The following is a 26083-nucleotide window of genomic DNA, read 5'->3' on the forward strand; positions in this document are numbered from 1 at the left end:
TACATGAAGAGTATAAACAGATTGAGGGAGACTGGTGAAGGCTGGAGCAGCTGGACATTGTCCCCTGTGCATGCATTACATTTACTGCAGTACTTGTGGCAGCACATTCTTAAAACAGCTTGAGAAAGACTATTACACACCTGCTTCACTTTTTTACCGTATTTGTAAACTGACAGGCTTTAAACCTCCGTAACATTAATATTGTAATGTTATCTGATGAAAGAGTGTTAAGATGCCTAGGTAAACATTTGTCTTGAGTGAAATGCTAAACTGTTGTGTAGAACAAATAGTTTGATGGATCTGAATCTCATAGTCAACTTGGACAAGATGATTTTCCTTTCTTAGAAACATCTCACTTAGTTTGCTTAAAGATCAGTTGGTTGTCAGTGTACCAGATGCCACGTTCTTTAAAACATGCTATTCTGTATGTACTTGTATGTGCATGTTTGCCCTTCTCTGTCTGATTTTTGCTTTGCATGTACACAGAAAATTGAAAAAAAAATTGCTAATGGACTGATAACTATGGATGTTTTGTGTTTCACTGTTGCAGTTATCACGTTTGGATTATCCTGCCAGGGATAGCCCTCAGTCGGCCAGAATACCATAGGTGTAGTATTTCTGCATCTGTTTCTGTCGCTCCAAGACTGACGTCAGGTCATCAGTGGTATAAAAATAGGCAGCCGATATCATTACCTCAGTCTTTCTTGCTGAGAAGCCGATCGGCCGCTACCTGAGTTTTCGTTTCTGAACTGAAGTTGAAGTCTTCTAAAGCTAAGTACCCCATTGAGGATCCTTTTTTCTTGCTCTAACCAATGTCCGAAAAAGTTAACAATTGTCTCACCTGTGGAAAGCAAATACCACACTGAGGCTTCCATTCTTACTGCGTCACGTGTTTAGGCCCAGACCATGATGTCCCCGCTGTCGCTTTTGTGCTTTGTTCAATGCCAGAACTTTACATCGTCGGGCCCTTATTGTAGCTAGATATTTTCACACTCAATCCTCGAATTATGATATGGCTTCCGTAAGCCATCCGACTAACTATCTTCTGAAAGAACATAAGGGTAAAGACAGAGACAGACTGCACAGGTCCAAAACTGCCGACGCGAGCATGCACAATCAAGTAATACCAAGAGGGATGAGAGTAAAGTGCATGCCAAGGTATGGAAGTCAATTTCCAGAGTTGTTAGCAAAATGGCAAGCTATAAACTTAGAAACAAGTTTTCGATATATGCATTTATTAATAGATTTTTTCAAACCAGAAGAATTGAAAATCAGTGATTTTATAAAAGAAAAGCAAGTGGAACTTGAGAAATTTGATCTGACTGACTCTCAAATGAATAAACTGGAGACGTTACAATTTAATCTGAATGCATATGAGTTAAGGTTAAAAGAACAAAAAAAAACAAGAAACTATCAAGGGATATCAAAGATTTTAAGAATGGAAGGATCTTTGAATGGCCTAGAGATGAAAAGAGAACTGACACAAATAATGTGAGAAATCCAGAAAAAAGAAGCATACCATTAAATGGTGCTTCAACCTCAACTTCCAGAAAGAACACAGAAATAAGACCTTTAGTGAATGAGCAATTGAATTGTTCTAGAACAGAATCTGTAATAACCTTGGATGGAAATGCTACCACTTCTGTGGAACCAGGTGTATTGAATAGTATGGACTGAATGCTATATATTTCCCAGTCTTATGGATTTCTGACTTGCATGTTACAGACCATTGTTGGACATTGCAGTATTAGGTATCTCCTACTTTCAGGAAATCAAGTTTTGTGTACTTGTTGTATCTGTCAGTTTGATTATTTCGGGGATTATTTCAGGGAACTTGGAATAATAGTACATCCTTGAGCTGGAGGAAATCATTGCCCACTGGGCTCCATTGGGTGATCTGAATCTAGGAGTGTTATTATCTTTTCTTTGCAATTATTGTTATGTTATATATTACAGATGCCATACCTCTGCGCCGCCTTGTGTCTTCAAATTGATATAGACATGGCCAAGTCATTGTATTTTGTGCTGTTTATTTGGACTTTACTCTTCCCAGATGTGATTCATGTATGCTGTCAATCATTTGCCTTCTAAGTTGACTGAAAACTGTAAAGTATTATTTTGCCATCTTTGAACTTTGGGCATTGAACATATTTTTTGTCCTTGAAAGAAAAATAAGACTGAATTGCTTTCTTCATTTTACTTTACTTAGGACAGCCTTTCTTTATAAGATCTATCATTAATTGCATTTGTAAGTCCACATCAGTTCACCTTTGAAATTCTTTTACTTTTCATAATGTCACATGTAACTGTAGTATGTCCCAAAGAATCTGTTTGTTGTAGCAGATCTTCATATGTCTGGTTTTTATTCTATATTTTGCACTCTGTATATCTGTATGTAGTCCCTTACCTAGTCTGCATACTACTTTCAGATCATACTTCTGTAGGTTAAGTAACTTCCTCTACAGTCTTGTGAATGTCTTGTAACATGACATTTTGAATATGCTTAGCAAGGATCTGTTGTGTGTTACTACTTGAATGTCTTTGCTATAGGCAAGCTAATGGAATTTGTCACTCCTACACTATTAACAGTTCCTTTTCTATATATGCATATCTGTTTTGTGTATTTGTAAATGCTGTTATTACATAGGCAGCTTACCTGTCCTATAGGATTCACATATGTCATGCTGATTGATTTCTACTTTCAACACAGCTGGCTTTTTAAAATCATAATCTTTGTTATGGCAGCTTTTCAGACATGTTGGGTATAAATTTAGAAAGATATTGCATCTTACTCCAAAACCTCTATAATGACTGTTTTCTCTCCTTAATACTTGCACAATAGCTCAAGACTGTTTACTTTCTGGATTAGATTTTAGTTCCTCTTATATCAGATATGACAAATGATTTTTCAGAGTTGCCACTATATATATTTGTTCTTATTTTAATTGAAATGTAGGGCTCTAGATCTGTCAAACAGTTGTAGAGTTTATTGTAATGCACTTCTAGTGTCTGAACCCACACTAATTTATCTTCTTATGTGTGTACAGCACCTTCTAGGTTTACAGTTATTTTAGATAAGAGCTCCTTGGAGAATCTATTCTGTCAATGAAATGTCTAGCAGAAGTCGAGAAAGTGTGCACCTTTCTTATGGTATATTAAATGTATGCACTCAAAAGCTTTGGCCATCTGATCTTATTATTTTATTTACATTTGCTTACTGGAAAAGTCTGAGTGGGCAAAGAAGCCTCTTTTCAGTGGAGGATTGGGGAAAAATAAGCCCATCGGAGTACAATACAGAAGGGTGTGAATACATTTTTCAAGGATTTTGTACAGAGGATAGCCTTGAGTCTGACTTTGAACAGATAGGTACTACTTCCACCTTTCTTTAGGGGTAGGATGTATGATTGTCTATAGCAGTAATGTGTAAAGGATTCTTGTAGTGGTTGGTTAATAAGCATTGATATAATATAAGCTATAATATCTGAAGCTATTTTGAGGTAATCAGTAAGCAGGGCAGCAGGAACTATTGGAGTGACTTTTAGTTTGGAAAGGCAGGACAATATTTTGGAGAATGGAATGGGCTGAATTATAAAGGAGATGATTTTACTTTACCATGTGATGCTGCATAGTATAACTGAGTTTTTGTAAAATATCTGAGGTAGCAATGCTCAGTTTACTATTAAAATTCTGCTAATCAGTTTTGCGAGTAATGATTTACTTGACCCGAAAGGACAAAAATGTACACACTGTTCCCTCCCAACGCACACTGTAATATCGGGGCATCAAAGTAGACATTATCAATATTGCCCAACTTACCTGGACATCTGGAGATGTCCTACTAATGTTTTGCAGGAGGCAAGCCTCCCTGTGCACCTCACACTCTCTGCTAATTATATATTCTAACTCTGAAGATTGCACTACAGTGAAGAAAAGGGTAAATTTCCCATTCCCCACTGCATTGTTATGCTCAAAAACAAAGGCAAAGTACGTCTTGATGTTTCATAGGCGACAAGATTTCCACTTGGGATTTTAAACTTTTTCACCTTTACCCTCAACGATTCAAACAACAGGAATAAGAGTTTCATACTTTGGATAGTAAACAGCAGTGCTCATGTGCATTGTTTTTCATCTGTTGTTGGCGACCATATATTTACCTGAGAAATCCTATTCTGCTTGGGACCTTTAGAAACTTCTTTCCCGGAAATGATAAAATTCCAGTACCCCTTACAGCTCATTATACCTTATGCAAAGTACAATGTAGTCATCATTGTTTCTCTAAAATTTTTCTTCAAAAATTGTAGGGGAAAGTAGAAAGAAAAGAGTGTGAATTTCCACCATATCCCTCCCTGCACATCTTTCTTCCATTTTCAGTAAGACATCTAAAATTCTCATTTAGGCATGTTTATTCCTTAAAATCACAGTACCCCTTCTAATAGAACCCTTCATTGAGGAGGAGGAGGCTGCCAAATCGGGTTCCATCTGAAGATGAATGTTCCACAATCCCCTTGTTCATTTCGTATAACAAAACTAGGAAGAGCTAATCTATATTCGGGTACAGAAATATCCTCCTTCTCTTATCAGCATCTAAAATCTCATGGGCCCAACATCTAACAGTTGAAATACAAAGGTCAGTCTTACAAACAATAAATAACTACATACAATAAAAGTCATAGTAAAGGCTATCCTGCTTGCACTTTTATGAAAAAAGTCAAATATTGTCTGCCTACTTGTGCAGTAGTCCACAGCTCATTCTTTGGCCATCTACTTGCACTTTGGCAAAGCCCACTAGCCAGGGAGATCCATGATTTCTGTAATAAAACTAAAATGTATATATGATGTAAGTGTAGATCAGAAGTAGTTGTAAAAATACTGTGCCTTTATAATTAGTGCATGGTCTTTACGCTGATGTTTAAGTACAGTCCAAAATGCCTTTTTTTAACATGGTGCATAAAACCCACAAAATGATATGGTTAAAAAAAGCATAATTTATTTTGTTCCTGTAATACTGAAGAGTAAAGTGAAAACCCTTTTTTATCAGCATTTCAGCAATCTCCTCAGAGTCCTTTAGAGTGTGATCACTCGGGCAAGCTCATAGTAAACCATTGCTCTCCTCTGACATGGGCCAGCAAAACACAACCCAGTGATACAGGGCAAACTGAAGATATCCTGACTAAAATCACTGTTGCACTATTTCTGACGTATGGTTTGTCACCTTTGACATCTGGCCTATGTCACAAAGCTTTACCTTTCTAAGCCTGTATGTCTGAAATGACCTCAGTTTGTAAGCGCAGGGGTATATAGATGGACATAGGTGTGTGACTTCTCAGATAGTCTTGCCACAGCCTGAACAAAGATCAGGCATCCATCAGACTGATCACCATTTAGTCATTGGTACCTTTGCTTCACCACATCGTTTATTCAGGTAAGTCCCCCATTGGGAACCATCCTTTTTGCTTACACTAATTTTGCTGAAAGTCGTTAGATGTCAGCTAGGTAGGGTTATGTTTGAGTGCAGTAGGCAGATTCTGTACAGGGACTTGAATGCAAAGTGTCTCTTCTGCCTAGGACTGAAACATGACCTCAAATCCTCCTTCATTTGTCAGTTGTTCATTTCCAAAACACTTAGGTTAAGGCTTTCCGATTTCAACACCTTTCTAAGAGACTCAACATCTTAAACACTTGGCCCAGTCCAAGATAGCAGAGTCCGCATCCCCGGATGTCTCCCTTTCTTCTAAGAAGATGCTAAAGAGGCATGGAACTGATCTGCAGTCCAATGTTTCAGACTCTGATGTACTCACTAAGGTTGCAGATCCCACTGTATTCCAGGCTACCACTCAGTTGCTCACTACAGAGACCCTTTGGTGGCTGGTATGGCTGATGAGGCCTTGCAGACTGTTGATATGTCCGAACTGTGACTCATCATTTCTGATGGACCTCATGGCATTCCTAGAATATTGGTTAGGGAAGACATTCTAGGCACATTGATACGGGTTAGACAGGGGTCTGAACCTTTGTGTCTCATCCAGGTGTTGTCATGCCCAAGAAGAAAAAACAAAAGACTAGGCATGTGGCCTCTCCCTCAGCTGCTAGAGAAAAGAAGGGGATAGATTTCTCACAGGGGTTGTTCAAAGCTATTATGTCTTTGAAACCTCCTTCCTTTGGATGTCCACACCATAAGCTACTCCTCAAAACCTGTCGTAGTATCTGAAGAAGAAGACTATGATTCTCACCACACTGTAGATTAGATTATTCTTAACTGCATTCTCCTGGACAAATCTCTTCAGATGAAGAGGAGGCTCTGTCTCTGAATTCCCCTAGTCTACCCAGAGCATGATGAAGCATTTTTAATGGCAATCCACTCGGGTTTCTGAAGTTCAGAAGATGTGTTAAATCCTCTTGGAAATGGGCACTCTTGCCCCTTTTCCAGTCCATCCTGTCCTTGAGGCTTTCCAGGATGCCTTTCAGTCCTCCTTTTCTGTTCCTGACTCTCAACCACCAGTTACTAAAACACCAAACTGGTTTTAAAAGGTGCCTGATGACTTAAAATACTTGAAATAGTACTTATAGGACAGTGCAGTGCTGCAGCAGTTTGTGTTGTTGCCTCATAGCAAGAGGTCTTCCGGTTCAATTCTTGGCTAGGGTGCCTTCTGTGCAGAGTCTGCATGTCCTCCCTTTGTTTGTTTGGGTTTCCTCTGGGTGCTCCGGTTTCCTTCCATGTTACATAAACATGTGTCTGGAGCATTTCTCCCTGGGCGCCTGTGCTGAAAATTGGCTTGTTCCAAGTTGGACTTTCCCAGTAAAAAAATGCTAAATAAAAATAAATAAATGAAATAAAGAATCCTGTGCTGGACCCTTCTGCAGTATCTCTTCAGATAAGCTTTCTAAGCTTCTATGCAGTGCTAATGCCCTACCCACAGACAAAGATGGTAGGGCTTTAGATAGATGGGGAAAGAAGGCTTATACCTCTTCTACCCTTGCTTTCAATGCCACTGAAATGACAAAATACTTGATCTCTGCCCTGCACTCCTTGAACAAAGTTCTACTAGACCCTCCAATGGTAGAGACAAGGCAACAAATGCACTAAGTGCAATTATAGTGCTGTAGATGCATCTTATAGGGTAGCTGCCAGTGGATCTGCTCTATGCAGATATGCATGGCTTTGTAGTCAGCCTTACCCTAAGGATTTTGGTTCAAACTTTTAGATTCTTCCTTGAACAAAGAGAGACTGTTTGGTCCTCAGGTTGCCAGTCTGTTCAAAACTTTCCAAGACCAAGGCAAGATTATGAAAGACTGCAGGCAGATTCTACTCTCCTCATTTCCGAGATACCATAGGAGCTATCAGTCTATATCTACTTCTTTCCTTAGAAGGGACTAAGAAAAACACCTAGGAAAGGTACGGTCTGGGAGGCCTCTCTTTTTTGGAATCAAAACTCTGCGACTACCTTTGAAGCACTCCTTTCCCTGTCCTTGGCCCCATTATGCCTCTTTCCAATAGACTCAGTCACTCTCCATGGCCAGGTGGTAAGTTATTGCCACACATAAATGGGTTCTATCCATCATCAAGGATGATTATGCCATGTTCTGGGAAAATATCTCCCTGTGAAAGGCACTGCATATCCTCCTCACAACCAACTGCCCCTTCTTGTCCCCTTATTCAAGAACTTCTGCTTCAGGCACCGATGAGCAAGTCCCAAAGGACTTCATAGAAAAGGGATTTTACTCCACAGTTTTTCTAGTATCAAGGAAGGAATGGCAGTGGAGACCTATCGTAGACCTTTCTTTCCTAAACACTTGAAGATATCATCTTTTAAAATGCTCTCTTCCCACTCTTCTGCCTTTTATTCTTCCCCAGGTATTTTTAGTGTCCCTAGATCTGAAGGACGGCTACTTACAAATACCCATTCATCCTTCTTGCAAGAAATTCCTCTGGTATTTCTGTGGCTCCACATATTTTCAGTTTACTGCTCTGTCTTTGGGTCTTTCAACAGAAACAAGGATGTTCACAAAGTGTTATAGCAACAGTGGTAGGATGCAGTCACACTCGGGGAATTCAGATTTTCTCCTACTTAGATGAACTCTTGAGCCACTGTGTGTGTGTCTCAAAATTCTTCTTCAGTATTTATACTTTACCCTCTAACTCCTGACTGGTCTGGGTTTCACTGTAAACTACAAAAGATCCTACATGGTTGCATGGTTTTCCTGGGCTGCAGACTGGACACAAATAAAAAACATGCTTTCCTCCCCAGGAGAAAGTTCAGTCTTTCCATTTTTTTCCCAAGATCTGTCCTCTGCAACACATTGTTAACAAGGGAGATGCTAAGAACTTTGGGTTTCATGGCAGTCACCATCCCTGTGCTCCCCCTGGCCAGTCTTCAAATGAGGAAAATCCAATGGTACCTGAAGTCTGTGTGGTCCCATCACTGTCAACTCTTGGGCACCCCGATTCCACTCCTCCCTTGTCTCAGAAAGGAGCTGCTTTGGTGGAAGGGATAGGTCAACCTCAACCCAGGACTTCTATTCACACCATCTCTTTCTGTTGAACAGGGTCGCACAGACTCTTCGGGCAGGGTGTGGAGAGCATGGACAGGATCACACCAGGTGCAGGGCAGATGGCAACTAAGGAACATATCAATCTGAAGGAAATAAGGGCTGTTCTGCAAGAATTGCAAACCTTTGCCCACCTTTGGAAACCCAGGGCACTCCTACTGTAGACAGACAACACCACAGTTATGTGATACATAATTAGAGAGGTACCAGGTCCTACCAATTGTGCAGGTTAGCACAAAAGGCATGGAACTTAGCCACCCAGATGGCCATCACTCTCACAGTCACATATATTCCTTCTCGAGACTGGCAGACTGCCTAAGCTACTCTCTGGAGGGACCCCCATGAATAGGCGCTAAACAATCACCCTGCAGTGGGACACTTCTCAGATGAACATATTTGCATCAGCAACCAGCCATCACCTTCCTCAGATGTTCATCGTGCATACAGCTGCAGTCATAACAGATGGGTTATCCTGCCGTCAGGCGGGTCCTCGGTCAGCCGAATTCCAAAGTCTAGGTCCGGCGTCGGTTGTCGTCGCTTCCTCCTTGACGTCAGAGCGGCAGGGGTATAAAAGAGGCAGCCGACGCCATTTTCTTCAGTCTTTCTTGCCGTGCGGTGCCCGAAGCAGAAGCAGTTCGCAAGTGCCGTGCGGTGCCCGAAGCAGAAGCAGTTCACAAGTGCCGGTCGGCCAGCTCCTGAGATTTACGAAAGTATTTCAGCCGAAGTCTTCTTGAAAGCTAAGTACCCCGTTGGGGAAACTTTTCTTGCCTCAGACCGATATCCGACAAAGTTAATAATTGCATTTCATGTGGGAAGCAAATACACCATAAGGATTTCCACTCTTACTGTATACCTTGCTTAGGCCCAGACCACGACGTCTCGGCCTGCTGTTTTTGTGCTAGATTCAACAAACGCACTATCAAGCGTCGGGCGGAGTTCGCCCTTCACTTTTTTGGCAAAAAATTTAATTATATTATGTCGTCGGATACTCCGACTCCAGGTTTGAGCAAAAAATGCAAAGATAAGGATCGACATACGAGGTCCGCACCACCTACTGATACCACGCTAAGGCCGACTACCGGTTCTCTGGTACTCAGTGAGGCGCCTACGCAGCCCCTGAGTACCGATGACAATGCATTACCGGTGTCTTCAGTACCCGAGGTCGCAGGCTCCTCGGCCCCCATTCTTACTACAGATACCGACGCCACTCCTGGTGGGGAAACTCAGAATTTAGACAGGCCTGCCATTTCTCAAGGGGTCTTCAGGCCTTCCTCCTTCTCTATTAAAGCCTTCACTAAATCTAAAACAGCCATGAAAACCAAAAATCAGGTTCCTCAGACACCCTCTCAAGGCACCATGCCTAAAAAACAGATGCTTAAAATGGCTGAGGATTTGATTACTCTTATCAGGGGTTCTCAACCCCCCTCTGACAAAAGGCCCAGATTAAAGGTTGACTACCCTTCCTCAGATCAAGCTTCTATTACCTCAGAACTATCTGAGGACCAGGATTGTGCCTATTCTCCATTCGAAGACTCTGATGCAGAGGAGTCTATTCCCTCTGTCTCCCCCCTGAGGACTTCTCTTTTGGGGAAACCCTGCATACATTGAGGGAACACTTTCACTGGGAAGGCCAAGATTACTCAGATTCCAAGAAAAGGCTCAGAGAATTTCTTCTGCTCCCCCAGCATAGGCCTCTGGCTATCCCTCCTGTTTTAGATATATTGGATGATATGTACACAGAAGCCAGCCTTAATCCTGATTCTTTGCCTCCAGCTCCTGTTAAACCAGACCGGTATTACCGGGTTCCTGATTCTCACCAGTTCCTATACAAAAGCCATACTGCTGACCCAGAAACTACTTCACAGGGTCCCAAGGGAATTAAGGCCTCTACTGCTAAAAACCCATTACCTTCAGATAGAGATTCCAGATCTTTAGAAAGGTGGGGGAAAAAGGTGTACACCTCAGCCACTTTTAACCATGAGGGCATTAAACTGTCAGTTCCATATGTTAAAGTATCAACAGTTTTTGATATCTCAGCTGAAAAACAAGATGACACAACCAGAACAACCAGATTTAAAAGAGTTGCAGGTTTTGTTGCATGGTGCAGAGCAAGTGGGTAAACATCCCTTGCAGTGTGGTTTTGATGCTTTAGAGGCCTCATGTAGAGCTGCTGTTACGGGGTCTGTTATACGTAGGCATGCTTGGCTCAAAGAACAAACCTTACCAGATCATGTCAAAGCTAAATTATTAGATGCACCACTTCAAAAAGATGTATTGTTTGGTGTTAAAGCAGAGGAGGTGCTAAAGAAAATGGAGGAAAAAGCAAAATCAATGCAAACAGTGAAAGATTTCCTGCAGGTACAGCCTCCACGTTTCAGCAGAAACTGGCCTTCAAAAAATTGGTCCTTTCCAGCTACGGACATACTTCAAAGGGGCATATACAGGCGTCCAAGGGGTAGAGGGCAACCTCAAGGATCTTTCAGAGCCAGACAGTGGCAAGCATCAACCCCAAGAGGTGGAGAAGATAGATCACAGTCTTTTAGAAAACAGACACAATGACTTCCCCCTACACCTGCCAAGCAAAGCTTTAATGGCAGCACCTTTGGGCAGAAAACCGACATTATTCTCAAAAAATTGGCATATTGTTACAAAAGACAAATGGATTCTCAACATTATAGACAGAGGCTACAGGTTCCACTTTCACACCCTTCCAAAAATGAGAGGCATGCCAAACCTGCCACAAAATCAAAGGGCAGAGGCACAAAAACAAATTTCAGCTCTCATGGACATGAAAGCAATTCAAGAGGTACCTGCAAAAGAACAAGGTCAAGGGTTTTATTCCAGACTATTCCTGGTACCAAGGAAAGACAAAGATTGGAGACCTATCTTAGACCTATCCATCCTAAACACATATCTACAGGTGCCAAAATTCAAGATGCTCACATTACAGCAGCTTCTTCCCATACTGGGCAAGGAGTCTTGGCTGGTAACATTGGACCTCAAGGAGGCATACCTGCATGTCCCTATCAGACAAGATTGCAGAAGATACCTCAGATTTCTTGCAGGTTCAACCCATTACCAATTCTCTGCATTGCCCTTTGGCTTATCTACTGCGCCCAGAGTTTTTAGGAAACGCCTGGCATCAGTAATCGCCTTCTGCAGACTACAAGGGATACAAATCTACCCATATCTGGGCGACTGCCTGATCCAAGCAGACAGCAATGACATACTAATGCAGCACCTGGCGTTTGTAATAAAACTGTTGAACTTCCTGGGATACACAGTCAACAAAAAGAAATCAAAACTAATACCCTCTCAACAAATAATTTTCCTGGGTGCCAGCTTGGATACAACCACCCAGATGGCCTACCTCACGCCAGACAAGCAAGGGCAAATGTCTCAATACTTCAGAAAAATGGCAACTTACACCAGGCTAACTGCAAGGAAAGTCCTGCAGGCTCTGGGATTCATGGCATCTTGCATCCTACTAATCCCATGTGCAAAGCTGCATATGAGGAAACTTCAATGGTACCTAAAAAACTTATGGCCTCAACACAGCCACAGCTTGGAAGCAATTATACCACTCATTCCATGCCTTCAAAAGGAATTTATGTGGTGGGCTCAAGCTTGCCAAAGAAACACAGGTCTTCCTTTCTGTGTACCTCAAGCAACTCAAATCATCACAACAGACGCCTCAGACTACGCCTGGGGAGCACACATGACAGATCAGTGCATTCAGGGAAAATGGGCATGAAAAGAGAAGCTGCTTCACATCAACCATAAGGAAATGCTAGCCGTGTAAAAGGCTATTATGACCTTCAAAGACCTACTGCATTCGGGCCAGCTATTGATAAGGACAGACAACACCACAGTGATGTGGTACATAAACAGGGGGGAACTCATTCATATCCCCTGTGCAGGCAAGCCATGACCCTATGGAACACAGCACTGGAATTGAAAATTCAACTACAGGTACAATTCCTGCCAGGGAAGGAAAACACACTGGCAGACAATCTAAGCAGAAATATGACAGATCCACACAAATGGAAGTTGCATCCTCAAATTTTCACAAAGATTACTCAGGCATGGGGACAGCCAGACATGGATCTCTTTGCTACCCACAGAAATTGCCACTTGAAAAAATTTTGTTCAAGGACCTATCATCCACAGGTCTGGAAGGTGGACGCACTTTCCTTCAATTGGGCAACATTGACAGTCTATGCCTTCCCGCCTCTTCCTCTGCTGCCCAAAGTTCTATTAAAAGCCAGAGCAGAGAGGCCGAAAATGATTCTCATTGCTCCAGACTGGCCAAGGCAACACTGATATCCGCTCCTGAAGAGCCTGACATATTCCCTACCATGGATCCTACCTCTAGTCCCTCTTCTGTTGTCCCAGCACAACTACAGCCATCTCAAAACTCTAAATCTAGCTGCATGGAGAATTCCTTGATTTTCCAACAGTTTCTCCTCTCCAAGGAGGTGCAGGATGTCATCTTGGAGGCCAGAAGACCTTCTACTAGAAAGGCCTACTCCGCCAAATGGAAACGATTTTGTGCATGGAATCAAAAGAAGGGACAGAATCCTTGGGTAATAAAAATACCTCAAATTTTACAGTACCTAGCTGAGATGTTAAACGATGGACTTTCCTTCTCCTCCATCAAGATCCACACTTCAGCCATTTCTGCACAATACAACACAGATCCTCCTTTATTCTCTCAACCTCTCTTAAGGCAGTTCCTCAGAGGGGCAAAGAATATAAAACCCCTAAGGAAACTACCAGTCCCTGCTTGGGACCTCAACTTAGTATTGGAAAAGCTGACTCTTCCTCCCTTCGAGCCAGCTTCTTCATCAAAGTTACAGTACTTGTCATGGAAAACGGCCTTTCTTCTGGCTATCACCTCAACTCGCAGGATTTTGGAGCTACAGGCCCTCATGGCTGTGCAACCATTCATCATTTTCCATCAGGATAGAGTTTCCTTACGAACCAACCCTACCTTTATGCCAAAGGTAGTATCCAGTGTAGCTTTGAATCAGACTATCCACTTACCTACCTTTTATCCTAATCCACAAAACAAAGGGGAAAGACTACTACATTCCTTGGACATTCACAGACAACTTCGTTATTATTTGGACAGGACAAAGCCATTCAGGAAAATCTGAGCAACTCTTTGTGTCCTATGCTGCAGGTGCTCAAGGAAAGGCTATTTCCAAATAGACAGTTTCAAAATGGATAGCCCACTGCATATGCTTTTGTTACTCATTTCATGGAAAAACTGTGCCTGCATGCATCAGATCCCACTCCACCAGAGCCACAGCTACCTCTGCAGCCTTCCTCAGGGGGGTCCCTACCAAGGATATTTTGGAAGCAGCCACCTGGAGTTCAGTGCACACTTTCTCCAAGCACTATCACCTCCCACTATACTCTAAATCTAGAACGGGCTTTGCCACAGCAGTCCTGCAGGGCATTCTAGCCCCTCCTAGTTCCACTTAGTGCCTACCACCCTTGCTTAGCTTTGGGATTCTTCCCATCTGTTATGACTGCAGCTGTATGCACGATGAACATAGTACAGTTTTGTACCTACCATAAATGTAGATGTTCGAGTGCTCATACAGCTGCAGTCCAGGTTTCCCTCCCTCCAACCCCTCTTAGGACAGGCCTTATGACAAACCCTTTTCATATAACCTTTTGGGGTACTCTTTTATGGTGTATTTGCTTGCAACTACTGTTTTTGATTTATCAACATTGCATTTTTGCATAACATTATGTTTGCCTTCCTTCTGGGGGCACCTGACATCTGGGGCAAGAAAAACTGAAGAAAATGGCGTCGGCTGCCTCTTTTATACCCCTGCCGCTCTGATGTCAGGGAGGAAGTGATGACAACCAACGCCGGACCTAGACTTTGGAATTCGGCCGACCGAGGACCCGCCTGACGGCAGGATAACCCATCTGTTATGACTGCAGCTGTATGAGCACTCGAACATCTACATTTATGGTAGGTACAAAACTGTACTTTCTGCAGCAGGGATCCACATCCCACTGCCTGGAGGACAGATGCCTTCCTTTTCCAGTGGGCAGGGAAGTTCCGCTATGCCTTTTATTCTAAAAGTTCTTCTGAATGCACAGGAGGAGGCACCCAAACTCCTTTTACTGGTACCCTTTTGCCTGAGGCAGCATTGGTTTCCCCTGCTATTTTAACTGACAGAGGGACATTGCAGGAAAATACTTCTACAGGAGGACCAGATCACTCAACAAGGATTGCTTCTTCACCTGATCTTCCATCTTTCAACTTGACCCCATGGATGATAGGATTTTAATTCCTCAAAGTTACCTGTTCAAGTGCTACAAAAAGCCAGAAGTCCTGCCTCTAGAAAATTGTACACAGCTAAATGGAAAGTTTTTCCCAATGGTGCCACTAACCTACTCGGCACCCTCTCTTATTACAGGTTCCTGATGTACTGCAATATCTTTGCAAACTATTTTGATCGGGTCTAGCTTACTCTTCTATAAAAGCTCACCTGTCAGACATCAAAGTCTGCCTCCCACTTGACCCTCCACTTATGGCTAGAGTGGAAATCAAGCTTTTCCTCAGAGGAGTCTGACATCATAACCCACCAAGGAAGCACATCTCTTCTCCCTTGTGGTCTCAGTTTTGTGCTAGAAAAATCTTAACTTGCCTCCTTTTGAACCAGCACCTTCCACTTCTCTAAAATTCTGTACTTGGAAAACTATTCTTCACTTGGCACTGTCCTCTTCTAGGAGAATTTCTGATTTAGAAGCTCTCATAGCCATTTCCCCTTTTCTTATTTTTCACAAGGAAAGGTTGACTCTTAGGGTATAATCCATCCTTCATGATTAAGGTAGTGAGGATGCTGTGCCTCAATCAGGCTGTTCATCTATCCACTTTCTTTCCCAGTCTCCAAAACAGGGGGTAAGGAATACCAAGTACTCTGATCTAGATAAAATCCAACTTGCCTATGTATGTCTAAACTAAATACTTTAGAAAGACTAACCAGCTGTTTGTATCCTTTTAACCCTAAGCTGAGCCAGTTGGTCTCCTAACACACTATTGTAAATTGCATCTCTAAAGCCATTTCTTTCTGCTACTCACTGATAAGACCATGCCTTCCTGCCTGAAAGCTCATTCCACTAGGACAGTGGCTTCCTCACGGGCTTTTCACAAAGTAGTACATGCCAGATCTGTCTTAGAAGTTACCACTTGGTCCTTTCTACTCACCTTTACCAAACACTACAAAATTGATGCTTTCTCCAGGTCTAAGACAGCCTTTGCGGACTGCTGGACAACAACTCTACTCATTAATCAACCACCCTTCCTACTTCTTTCAGCTTTGGGAATCAGCCATATGTCAGGAATACTGCAACAGTGATTTCGATTTCAGTCAGGACATAGTACAATTGTGTAACAGCTTACAGTAATAGTAATCTCCTACTGATCACTGTTGCAGTATTCCATTCCACCCTCCATCCTCTCTTCAAAACCTGACTTCAGTTTTCCTTTTCTTCACCAGTTTTCCTTTTCATCTCCTCCTTTGGTTTACCTCTGCTCTGTTACATGGGAATGGGTGAGTTTTCTTAACTAGTCATACTACATGCTCCTAACTGACCAGTCTCCTCCTCTGTTTTCTTCAGGCTGCTGGCTTGGAGATATTCTAAGGATCCATGCTTGTATGTCTGTCTATGTACCCCCTACTCTTAATCAGCTGAAGTCATGCATTGGATGTATGACCTTTGGAAGATAAAGCTTTGGTGCCCTGACCGGACGTCACTGGTGTCAACCAACATGTCAGCAGTACTGCAGCAGTGATCAGTAGGGCATCTACTGTTATGGTAAATTTTCACACAACTGTACTTTCCCTGAGCAAGTGCTCATTGCTAATACTTAAAGGAGAGAGGTTTTCAATAAGACTTGCACACCTTTGTAAGGTCAGTGCACGTGGCAACTGCCTTTATGACTGACTCAAAACATGATCATAATGAATCTAGTTGGTTTTCTCACCTTGTGTATTGGAGATGAAGAAAGGCCTCCAGGAAGTACCCGTGCTGTTACCACTACTAGGCAGTTCCTGATTACCATTCTGCAAGTCTAAATTAACCAAAGTGTTCCCCTTCCTGACCACTTCAACTCTTCTCATCTAAAAACTAGGTTGCTTCCAGAAGGAAAAGAAAAGTTTTTGTTACTGTTTTTGGGCAATATCAACTTCAGGCTGGGTGCAGCAGCTTAAACTTCACTCACAGTTGCCTGCATATTCTGAATACTGGGAATACCTTCACTCTCCATTGCAAAGTTTTGGCTGAATAATAATTGTCACTTAAGACCCAGTGCTCGCCCACCTTACAGACCTTCCCTGGTAACCAAACTTTGGAGAGAAACTCCTTTTTTTAGAGCAAATATTTCCAACCTGACAGCTATATGTCTGGTTTTGCCTCCAGATTTATTTTCCTGGCCTTCCCGTTATCCAGTGGGCCCATTCTATCTTTTCCCATTCATTGGATACCTAACCAGTCTGCTAAATGTTTATCCACAAACTTAAGACAGATTGCCCCTTCAGTTCTGTGGCACTCATGTCAACCAGAAAGTTTTCTTCCTGGCTCTCACTTAGGATTCATACGAGTTTAGTGGGCTAATGGCCCTGGTGTCCTTGCAAGCCTAGCCAAGAGTTTATCCCCAAAAAAGAAACCCCAGTCATCACCTTTTGCCCCTGTCAATGAGGGACAAAGGTGGAAGCCCTGGGGCACATTTGTGGTTTCCATCGACGCATCAAGGTTGCACCTGAAGAGGGTCAGCGAGGTACACTGTTTGACATGTATGGGAACTCTATTCCAGAGACGGGGCAGCCTCTGAGAGACAAACCTGTCTCTCCAGCAGGTTTTGTTTATGTCGCATATTAGATTTAGGTCTATCGAGTGGGTAATGCACGAGGAGTTAGAGTTATGGATATGGAGCATGTCTAGTAGGGCAGGGTCTGATATTGCCTTTTAGGCAAGACACAGATCACCTCTGAGCAGTCTGAATGATACCAAGTAGAGCAATAGTGATTTCAGCCTGTCTACATAGGACAGGTGTTTGAGGCCATAGATTCTATTTGTGCAGAATTTCTGTGGCCTTTCCAGTTGGTGCAGGTGCTTGGAGAGGTACATACCAAATGGGGAGTTCTACTCAATTATAGGCCTAATGAGGGAGGAGTGCAGAGAGGTAATAACATTCTTTTTTCTGGATGCAATCCCTTTACTTATGAGTTGAACCAAGTAAAAGGCTTTTCTGACCACTGCCACTACATGATGGTTGAATGTGAGAATGCTGTCAGCCTGAGTACCTAGGTCTCTCACCACAGGTTGTGTGCTTAGGGGATTGCTGTTGATATGGTAATCAACAGGGGCCGTGTTTTTGCTGAATGGTATGATAATATATTTTTTTGTGTTTAGCTTAAGGCCAGTTATTTGTAGCTTTGAGATCCTCTTGCAGTATGTTAACATCATTTGGGGAGTCAGTGACAGCACACAACTTACAGTCATCCACAAACTTGGTCAGCCACAGGCCCTTTGTCTTTGCCTAGACCTCTGAGAAGTAGATGCCAAACAGTAGGGGTCTCAGGACAGATTCCTGGGGGAACACCGCTAGTGACAGGTCTGCCGTTGGAGGAGGTGGAGCCTATTTTGACCTTGTGGGTCCTATTGGTGAGCCAGTTGGCCACCCACCTGACGACATAGGGATTAACACCAAGTTGTGTTAGCCTTTTGATGATGCCTGAGTGGAGGATAGTGTCAAAGGCCTTGGCGAAGTCAAGGTAAGCTGTATGTACTGACTTTCCTTCATCCAGGGCCTTTGTGACGGTCTCAAAGAAATCAACCAGGTTCAATAGGCAAGATCTGCCCCTGACTCATCCAAATTGGGTGGGGTGAAGTGCTTGGAGATTGCCTATGTCCTTGTTTGTTTATGAGATCCATAATAATATGCTCCATGGCTTTACAGATCAGACTTGTCAAGCTAATGGGATGATAGATTCCCGGAACAGTAGTGACACCACCTTTATGCAAGGAGATGACAGTGGCAGTTCTCCAATCTGCTGCAGTGAAGCCTGTACTTACACTGGTTGAATAGGGTGCTCAATGGTGAAGCCAGTTCTTGCTGGAGATGGTGCAGAATGCAGCCTGGGATACTATCAGGTCCCATGGAAGCTATGATGTTCTTCGTGTTTCACTGTTGCAGTCATTACATTTGGGTTATCTGCTTGCAGGTAGCCCTCAGTCGGCCTGATTAACAAAGTCTTGGGTCCTGCGTCAGTTGCTGTCCCTTCTTCTGTGATGTCAGGTTGTCAGGGATATAAAACATGCAGCCGACACCATTACATCAGTCTTTCTTGCTGTGCGGTGCCAAAAGCTGCCAGTTCTTGCTGGAGATGGTACAGAATACAGCCTGGGATGCTATCAGGTCCCGTGGAAACTATGCTCTTTGCCTTGGATAGGGCCTTTAACACTTTATCTACGGAGGTGTGTGACAAGTATCGGGGATGTCGACTGGGCTTTTAGGGGGCAATAGGTTCAGTGCAAACTTCACTCCCCTATCAGCTAGCAGGTTGGCTAAGTCAACAGGATCAGTGTAAGTGTTACTATTAAGTACTAATTCGGAAACAAACTTGGGCTTTGCCATTGAAGTTCCTAATGTAACTAAAGAAGGACTTGTGGTTTCCGAGGCCAGTTTCAACTCATAATTGGCTTTGGAAGTTTTCACTAGTGATCTAATTTGCTTGTTGAGGTAGAGGAGGGAGTTTTTCCAATTTGGAATTTGTTCCTATTTACCCTTGGAGAACAGTTTCTTCCTTTTGTTGTAAAGCCTGTTGATAGAGGATGTCCACCAGGCAGGTTTGTGTTTCCTTGAGGAGATTTTAGATGTCCTTCAATTATGCATCTGCAGTCATAACATATGGGTTGTCCTGCCTCAGGCAGCCCTTCGGTCGGCCGGATTCCAAAGTCTGGGTCTGGCCTCGGCTGATGTCACACTTTCCCCGATGTCAGAGCGTCTGGGTATAAAAGCATCAGCCGACGCCATTTTCCTCAGTCTTTCTTGCCGCGAGGTGCCCGAAGCAGAAGCAGTTCGCAAGTGCCGGTCAGTCAGATCCTGTGATTCAGCTACCGAAGACTTCGAAAAAGCTAATTACTCCGTTGGGGACTCTTTCTTGCCTCAGCCGATGTCAGATAAAGTAAATAATTGTTTAACTTGTGGGAAACAAATACCTCATAAGGATTTCCACTCTTACTGCCTCCCTTGCTTAGGCCCAGACCATGACGTCTCGGCCTGTACAGCCTGTGCTTCCTTCAACCGACGAACTCTTAGACGTCGGTCGGAGTTTGCAGAGGAATTCTTTGGGGCTAATTTTGCATATAAGATGCCGTCGGAGACTCCGACATCGCATTTGGTGAAAAAACGGAAGGACAAGGACTGACACTCGCGGCCCGCGGTTTCGGCTGAAACCATGGTAAGGCCTACCGTGTGTGTCTCGGTTTCGGCCGAAACAGAGTCCTCGGAACTTCCTTTAACCGAATCCACTCAACCGACCACCGAGGCCCTGGAGGCCCCGGCTGAGTCGGCTACTGAGCTACCTACCGAAACCAGTGTCCAGGAAATGTCTGACACAATTCCTTTGGACAAGTCTACTCCTGCACGTGGTGCAGCTAGACCCCCTGCTTCCATGTCCATTAAGGCTTTTTCCAGGGCTAAAGCTGCTAAACTTCCTAAAGCTTTGTCTCCCAAGACTACCTCTCAGAGACCTTCTTCTAGTTCTCAGATCCTCAGCCTTGCAGAGGATCTTATTTCTTTAATTAGAGGTTCTCAGCCTTACCCGGACAGGGGCTCTCACCCACCACCAGACAAAAGGCCCGGGACTGGGCCCTCTGACCAACACTCTTCAGATGAGTCTACGGATGGATCTGAGCTGTCAGATCACCAGGAGGAGGCTTATTCGGCCTACGAGGATTCTGATGCTGAAGAATCTATCCCTTCGCCTCCCTCCTGAAGAGTTTTCTTTTGGTGAGACACTACACTCCATGAGAGAACATTTTCAATGGCAGGGTCAGGAATTTTCTGATTCTAGAAAGAGATTAAGGACCTTTTTGCATTTACCTCAGCATAGGCCCTTAGCTATACCTCCTGTTTTGAATGTTATTGATGATGTGTACAATGATGTTAGTACAGCCCCTGATTCTCTCCCTCCGGCACCTGCCAAACCTGATAGATACTACAGGGTTCCGGATTCTCATTTACATCTGTACAAGGCCCATTCTGCAGACCCAGATACTATTTCTCAGGGCCCTAAAGGGGTTGCAGGCCACTGCCAAAAATCCTCTACCTTCTGAAAGGGAGTCTATAGCTTTAGAGAGATGGGGAAAGAAGGTATATACTTCTGCAACTCTTTCCATGAGGGCATTAAATTGTCAATTTCATATGATACAGTACCAAGAGTATTTGTTAGATGAATTGCATAAGAAGCTTTCTTCTTCTGAACCCCTTGACCGTAAATCCCTTCAGGATCTGGTACATAACTCACAGCAGGTTAGTAATCATTTTTTGAAGTGTGGTTATGATGCACTGGAAGCTTCATGTAGGTCAGCTATGACTGGGGCAGTTATTCGTAGGCATGCCTGGCTGAAGGAACAATCTTTACTAGACCATGTTAAAGCTAAACTCCTGGATGCTCCAATGGAAAAACAAAAATTATTTGGTTCCTCGGCTCAGGAGGTCTTAAAGAAGTTTGAAGAAAAGGCAAAATCTATGCAAACAGTTAAGGACTTTCTGCAAGTACAACCACCGAGATTCAGCAGAAACTGGCCTACTAAGAATTGGTCCTTTCCAGACTCTGACAGATCCCAGAGGGGCAGGAACAGGCATCCCAGAGGTAGAGGGCAAGCTAGAGGCTCCTACAGAGGCCATCAGTGGCAGCCTACCAACCAGAGAGGTAGTGCAGGAACAGCAACAACAACTACTACACCTTGACAGACTCAATGACTTTCCTTTGATTCCGCCTACCAGGGCTCAATTGGAAGCACCCTTTGGCGGAAAGCTGTCTTTATTCTCAAAAAACTGGCATTGTATTACAAGGGACACATGGACACTGCAAATAATAGACAAAGGATACAGGTTCCACTTCCACACTTTGCCAAGAAGAAACAGAATGCCAAACCTGCCACCAAATCAGAGGGCAGAGGCTTTAAAGCAGATCAACAACTTAATTCAAATGAAAGCCATAGAAAAGGTACCTCTTTCGGAACAAGGCCAAGGTTTTTACTCCAGATTATTTCTTGTTCCAAGAAAAGAAAATCACTGGAGGCCTATTCTCGACCTGTCCGCACTGAATACTTACATCATTGTGCCAAAATTCAAGATGCTGACCCTACAGCAACTTCTTCCCATGCTGGGCAAGGAGTCTTGGCTGGTGACTCTAGATCTCAAGGAGGCATATCTGCATGTCCCTATTCGACAAAGTTGCAGAAGACACCTCAGATTTCTTGCAGGATCAGAGCATTATCAATTCTCAGCATTGCCCTTTGGCTTATCTACTGCGCCCAGAGTATTCACGAAATGCCTGGCATCAGTAATTGCACACTGCAGACTTCAGGGGATTCAAATCTACCCATATCTGGACGACTGCCTTATACAAGCGGACAACAAGAAAAATTTGATAAAGGACTTGGCCTATGCCATCCACCTACTACAGGCCTTGGGATACACAGTCAACATCCAAAAATCAAGACTTGTTCCATCCCAAAGTATAACCTTTTTGGGTGCAGATCTAGACACAACCACCCAGATGGCCTTTCTCACAGAAGAAAAACAAAAACAACTTCCGGATTACTTCATGAATCTGACAAGACAAACTCAGCTAACTGCAAGGAAAATCCTGCAGGCCCTGGGTTACATGGCATCCTGCATAATTCTGATTCCACAGGCCAGGCTGCATATGAGAAAATTACAATGGTACCTAAGGAGTGTATGGTCTCAGCACAGTCACAGTTTGGAAACTTTGATACCAATCATTCCTTGCCTTCAAAAGGAATTCCTGTGGTGGGCTCAAGCCTGCCAGTCCAACAGAGGGTTGCCTTTCAACAAACCAAAAACAAACCAAACCATCACCACTGACGCTTCAGACCGAGGATGGGGAGCACACATGGAGAGCAAATGTATCCAAGGCCTATGGTCTCAAGGGCAGCTGCACATGCACATAAACCAAAAGGAAATGCTGGCAGTGATACACGCAATCGAGGCCTTCAAACCTTTCCTCCATCAAGGCCACCTGTTAATAAGGACAGACAACACCACAGTCATGTGGTACATAAACAAGCAGGGAGGCACGCATTCCTACCCTCTATGCAGGCTGGCTATGAATCTATGGGAACTATGCTTGAAACTCAATATCCAACTACAGTTCGTGCCAGGGAAAGAAAATGCACTGGCAGACAGCTTAAGCAGAACTACCATGGATGCACACGAATGGATGCTGCACCCAGACATCTTTCTACTCATAACAAAAGCATGGGGAAAGCCAGAGATAGATCTGTTCGCCTCGCCCCACAATCATCAACTGAAGACATTCTGCTCAAGGACATACCACCCACAAGCTTGGAGGGTGGACTCTCTCTCTTTCAGCTGGAAAGCTCTAAAAGTATATGCCTTCCCACCTCTCCCATTAATGTCCAAGGTTTTACTGAAGATCAGGGCAGAACAGCCAAGAGTGATTCTGATAGCTCCAGACTGGCCAAGGCAGCACTGGTACCCACTACTGAGGAGCATGTCACAGATGAAACCATGGCCTCTCCCCCTATGGCCTCTTCTTCTGATGCAGAACAACTTCAAGATCATGCACCCCAACTTGAAAACATTGCAGCTAACTGCCTGGAAAATTCCATAAACCCCTCTCAAAATAACTTATCATAGAGAGTAAAGGACATTATTATGGAAGCTCGCCGGCCTTCCACAAGGAAGACATACTCAGCAAAATGGAAAAGATTTCTCATTTGAAACACAACAAAAGGCTTAGATGTGACAGTGGCGAGCATGACACATGTTCTGGAATACTTAGCAGAATTGTTCCACAATGGTCTGTCCTATTCTTCCATTAAGATTCATGCCTCAGCAATTTCAGCAGAATACAAGGTTGATCCACCTATCTTCTCGCAACCTCTCCTCAGGCAATTTCTGAGAGGAATCAAAAACATCAATCCTCCAAGGAAACCCCCTTTACCTACTTGGGATCTCAACTTTGTGCTGGAGAAACTAACACTTCCTCCCTTTGAACCAGCAGCATCGGCGGATCTACTGTTTCTGTCTTGGAAAACTGCATTCCTTCTGGCCATAACTTCAGCAAGAAGAGTATCTGAGTTACAAGCTTTAATGGCAGTACAGCCATTTCTTATCTTTCATCAGGACAGAGTTTCACTAAGAACCAATCCTACTTTTATGCCAAAGGTGGAATCTAGGGTATCCCTGAACCAAGCTATTCACTTGCCTACATTCTTCCCAAATCCACAAAATAGAGGGGAAAAACTTCTACACACTCTGGATATACACAGACAACTACGCTACTACTTGGACAGAACTAAAAGTTACAGAAAGACTGACCAACTCTCTGTAGCATATGCTGCTGGGGTACAAGGAAAAGCAATTTCCAACCAGACAATTTCAAAGTGGATAGGAAAATTGCATTCGATTTTGTTACTCCTTTCATGGAAAGACTGTTCCTGCAAACATCAGGCCTCATTCCACGAGGGCCACAGCCACCAGTACAGCCTTCCTAAGAGGGGTGGCTACCAAGGACATTTTAGAAGCTGCTACATGGAGCTTCGTGCATACATTTGCCAAACATTACAATTTACCTTTATACTCCAGATCCAGAGCAGGTTTTGCTACAGCAGTCCTGCAGGGTATCTTAACTACACCATCCTTTTCTTAGTACCTCCTCCCCCAGATTGGCTATGGTATTCTACCCATATGTTATGACTGCAGATGCATCCTTGAAGGACATAGTACAGTTTTGTACCTACCATAAATGTAGATGTCCGATAGGTATGCATCTGCAGTCAGGTTTACCCTCCCTCCTTCCCCTCTGTGGTATTCCTAGGTACTTACCCCTCCTTTAGCTAGCTGGGGGATCTATTATGGTGTATTTGTTTGTGTATATATATGTATATATTTTTTGGAAAATGTTTGGAATTTATTGCATTCCTCCAAATTTGGCCTTCCTAGAGGGCACCTGGCATCTGGGGCAAGAAACACTGAGGAAAATGGCATCGGCTGATGCTTTTATACCCCAGACGCTCTGACGTCGGGGAAAGTGCGACATCAGCCGAGGCCAGACCCAGACTTTGGAATCCGGCCGACCGAAGGGCTGCCTGAGGCAGGACAACCCATATGTTATGACTGCAGATGCATACCTATCGGACATCTACATTTATGGTAGGTACAAAACTGTACTTTCTGTTGGGTGTGGCTGAGTCCATGCAGTTGTATAGGTGCTTATATATTGCACTGGCATACTGTTCAGCATAGTTGTCTGCGTCCTCTGAGGAGGATGGTTGTGTGAAGCTGTGCATCCCAAAGAGGTAAGGTAAAACTGAGGCTTGGCATGATCCCTGTAAGATTCTAGCAGCTCTGAATAACCCAAAGGAGATATGTGACTGTAAGCAGTTGTGATTGTAGTCTGTTCTCTTGCCAATAATTATGAAATTTCATATATTTATATATGTGTGTGTGTCTATATATATATATATATATATATATATATGTATATATATATATATATATATATATATATATATATATATATATATATATATGTATATATCTATACATTATGAGATTATGCCTGTCATGATGCAGAATGTTCTTGGTCCATTTTGTAGGTGAATTCTTCTTGAACTTTACAATGTTGCATAGTGTTTTGCAGTAAACTAATGTTCTTGTTGCAGGTTACATACCTCCTTTCAATGCTACAGTAGTCCAGAAACTGATAGATCAAGGTGCCGTACTGGTTGGAAAGACCAATTTAGATGAATTTGCAATGGGGTACGTTGACTGTTTTAATACTTTTACTATTGTTACTAGTGTTTTAATACAAACAGTATAAACTTTGATACTGACATTATTTTTAAAATGTCTTTTGAGGCATTATACAGGGACTGACTTTTCTATCTTAATGACGGAATTCTTATTTGCAGCTTTTCTTTAAAGACCGTTCTTTACAGTGTTTTATCTGGTTTAGGGATGCCATTCTCAGTTTATTGCAGTTGGATATATCATCTTATACTTGAGGATAACAGTTATACTTTTACCATAGCTGTTCACATAAACTCAGTAGGTAGCAATATCTTCTGCGTTATGAAAGTATGCTGCTAATTAATTTAAAGAATAAAGCATTACAAAAGAGCAGCTCTTTTTATCCAGTAGTTTGACTGTGGATGATGATGAATGAAATCGTTAACCTTACAGAAAGGTTCATGGCAAGGGTTATCTTGCAGGTTTATTAGATGA

The 26083-nt window shown here is 43.1% G+C and overlaps 1 protein-coding gene across 2 annotated transcripts in view; it reads left to right on the forward strand.

The window, feature by feature from the left end:
* QRSL1 (glutaminyl-tRNA amidotransferase subunit QRSL1) overlaps positions 1 to 26083 on the forward strand; it is a 679774-nt gene that overhangs the window by 241057 nt on the left and 412634 nt on the right. For both annotated transcript variants that reach the window (XM_044064940.1, XM_044064949.1), the window contains one exon: positions 25522 to 25618. In XM_044064940.1, the coding sequence (XP_043920875.1) occupies positions 25522 to 25618 (97 nt within the window). The remainder of the gene's footprint in view (positions 1 to 25521; positions 25619 to 26083) is intronic.

The sequence above is a fragment of the Protopterus annectens genome, chromosome 1.part0 (genome assembly GCF_019279795.1).
Source record: "Protopterus annectens isolate FY-2018-M chromosome 1.part0, PAN1.0, whole genome shotgun sequence".
NCBI lineage: Eukaryota > Metazoa > Chordata > Ceratodontiformes > Protopteridae > Protopterus > Protopterus annectens.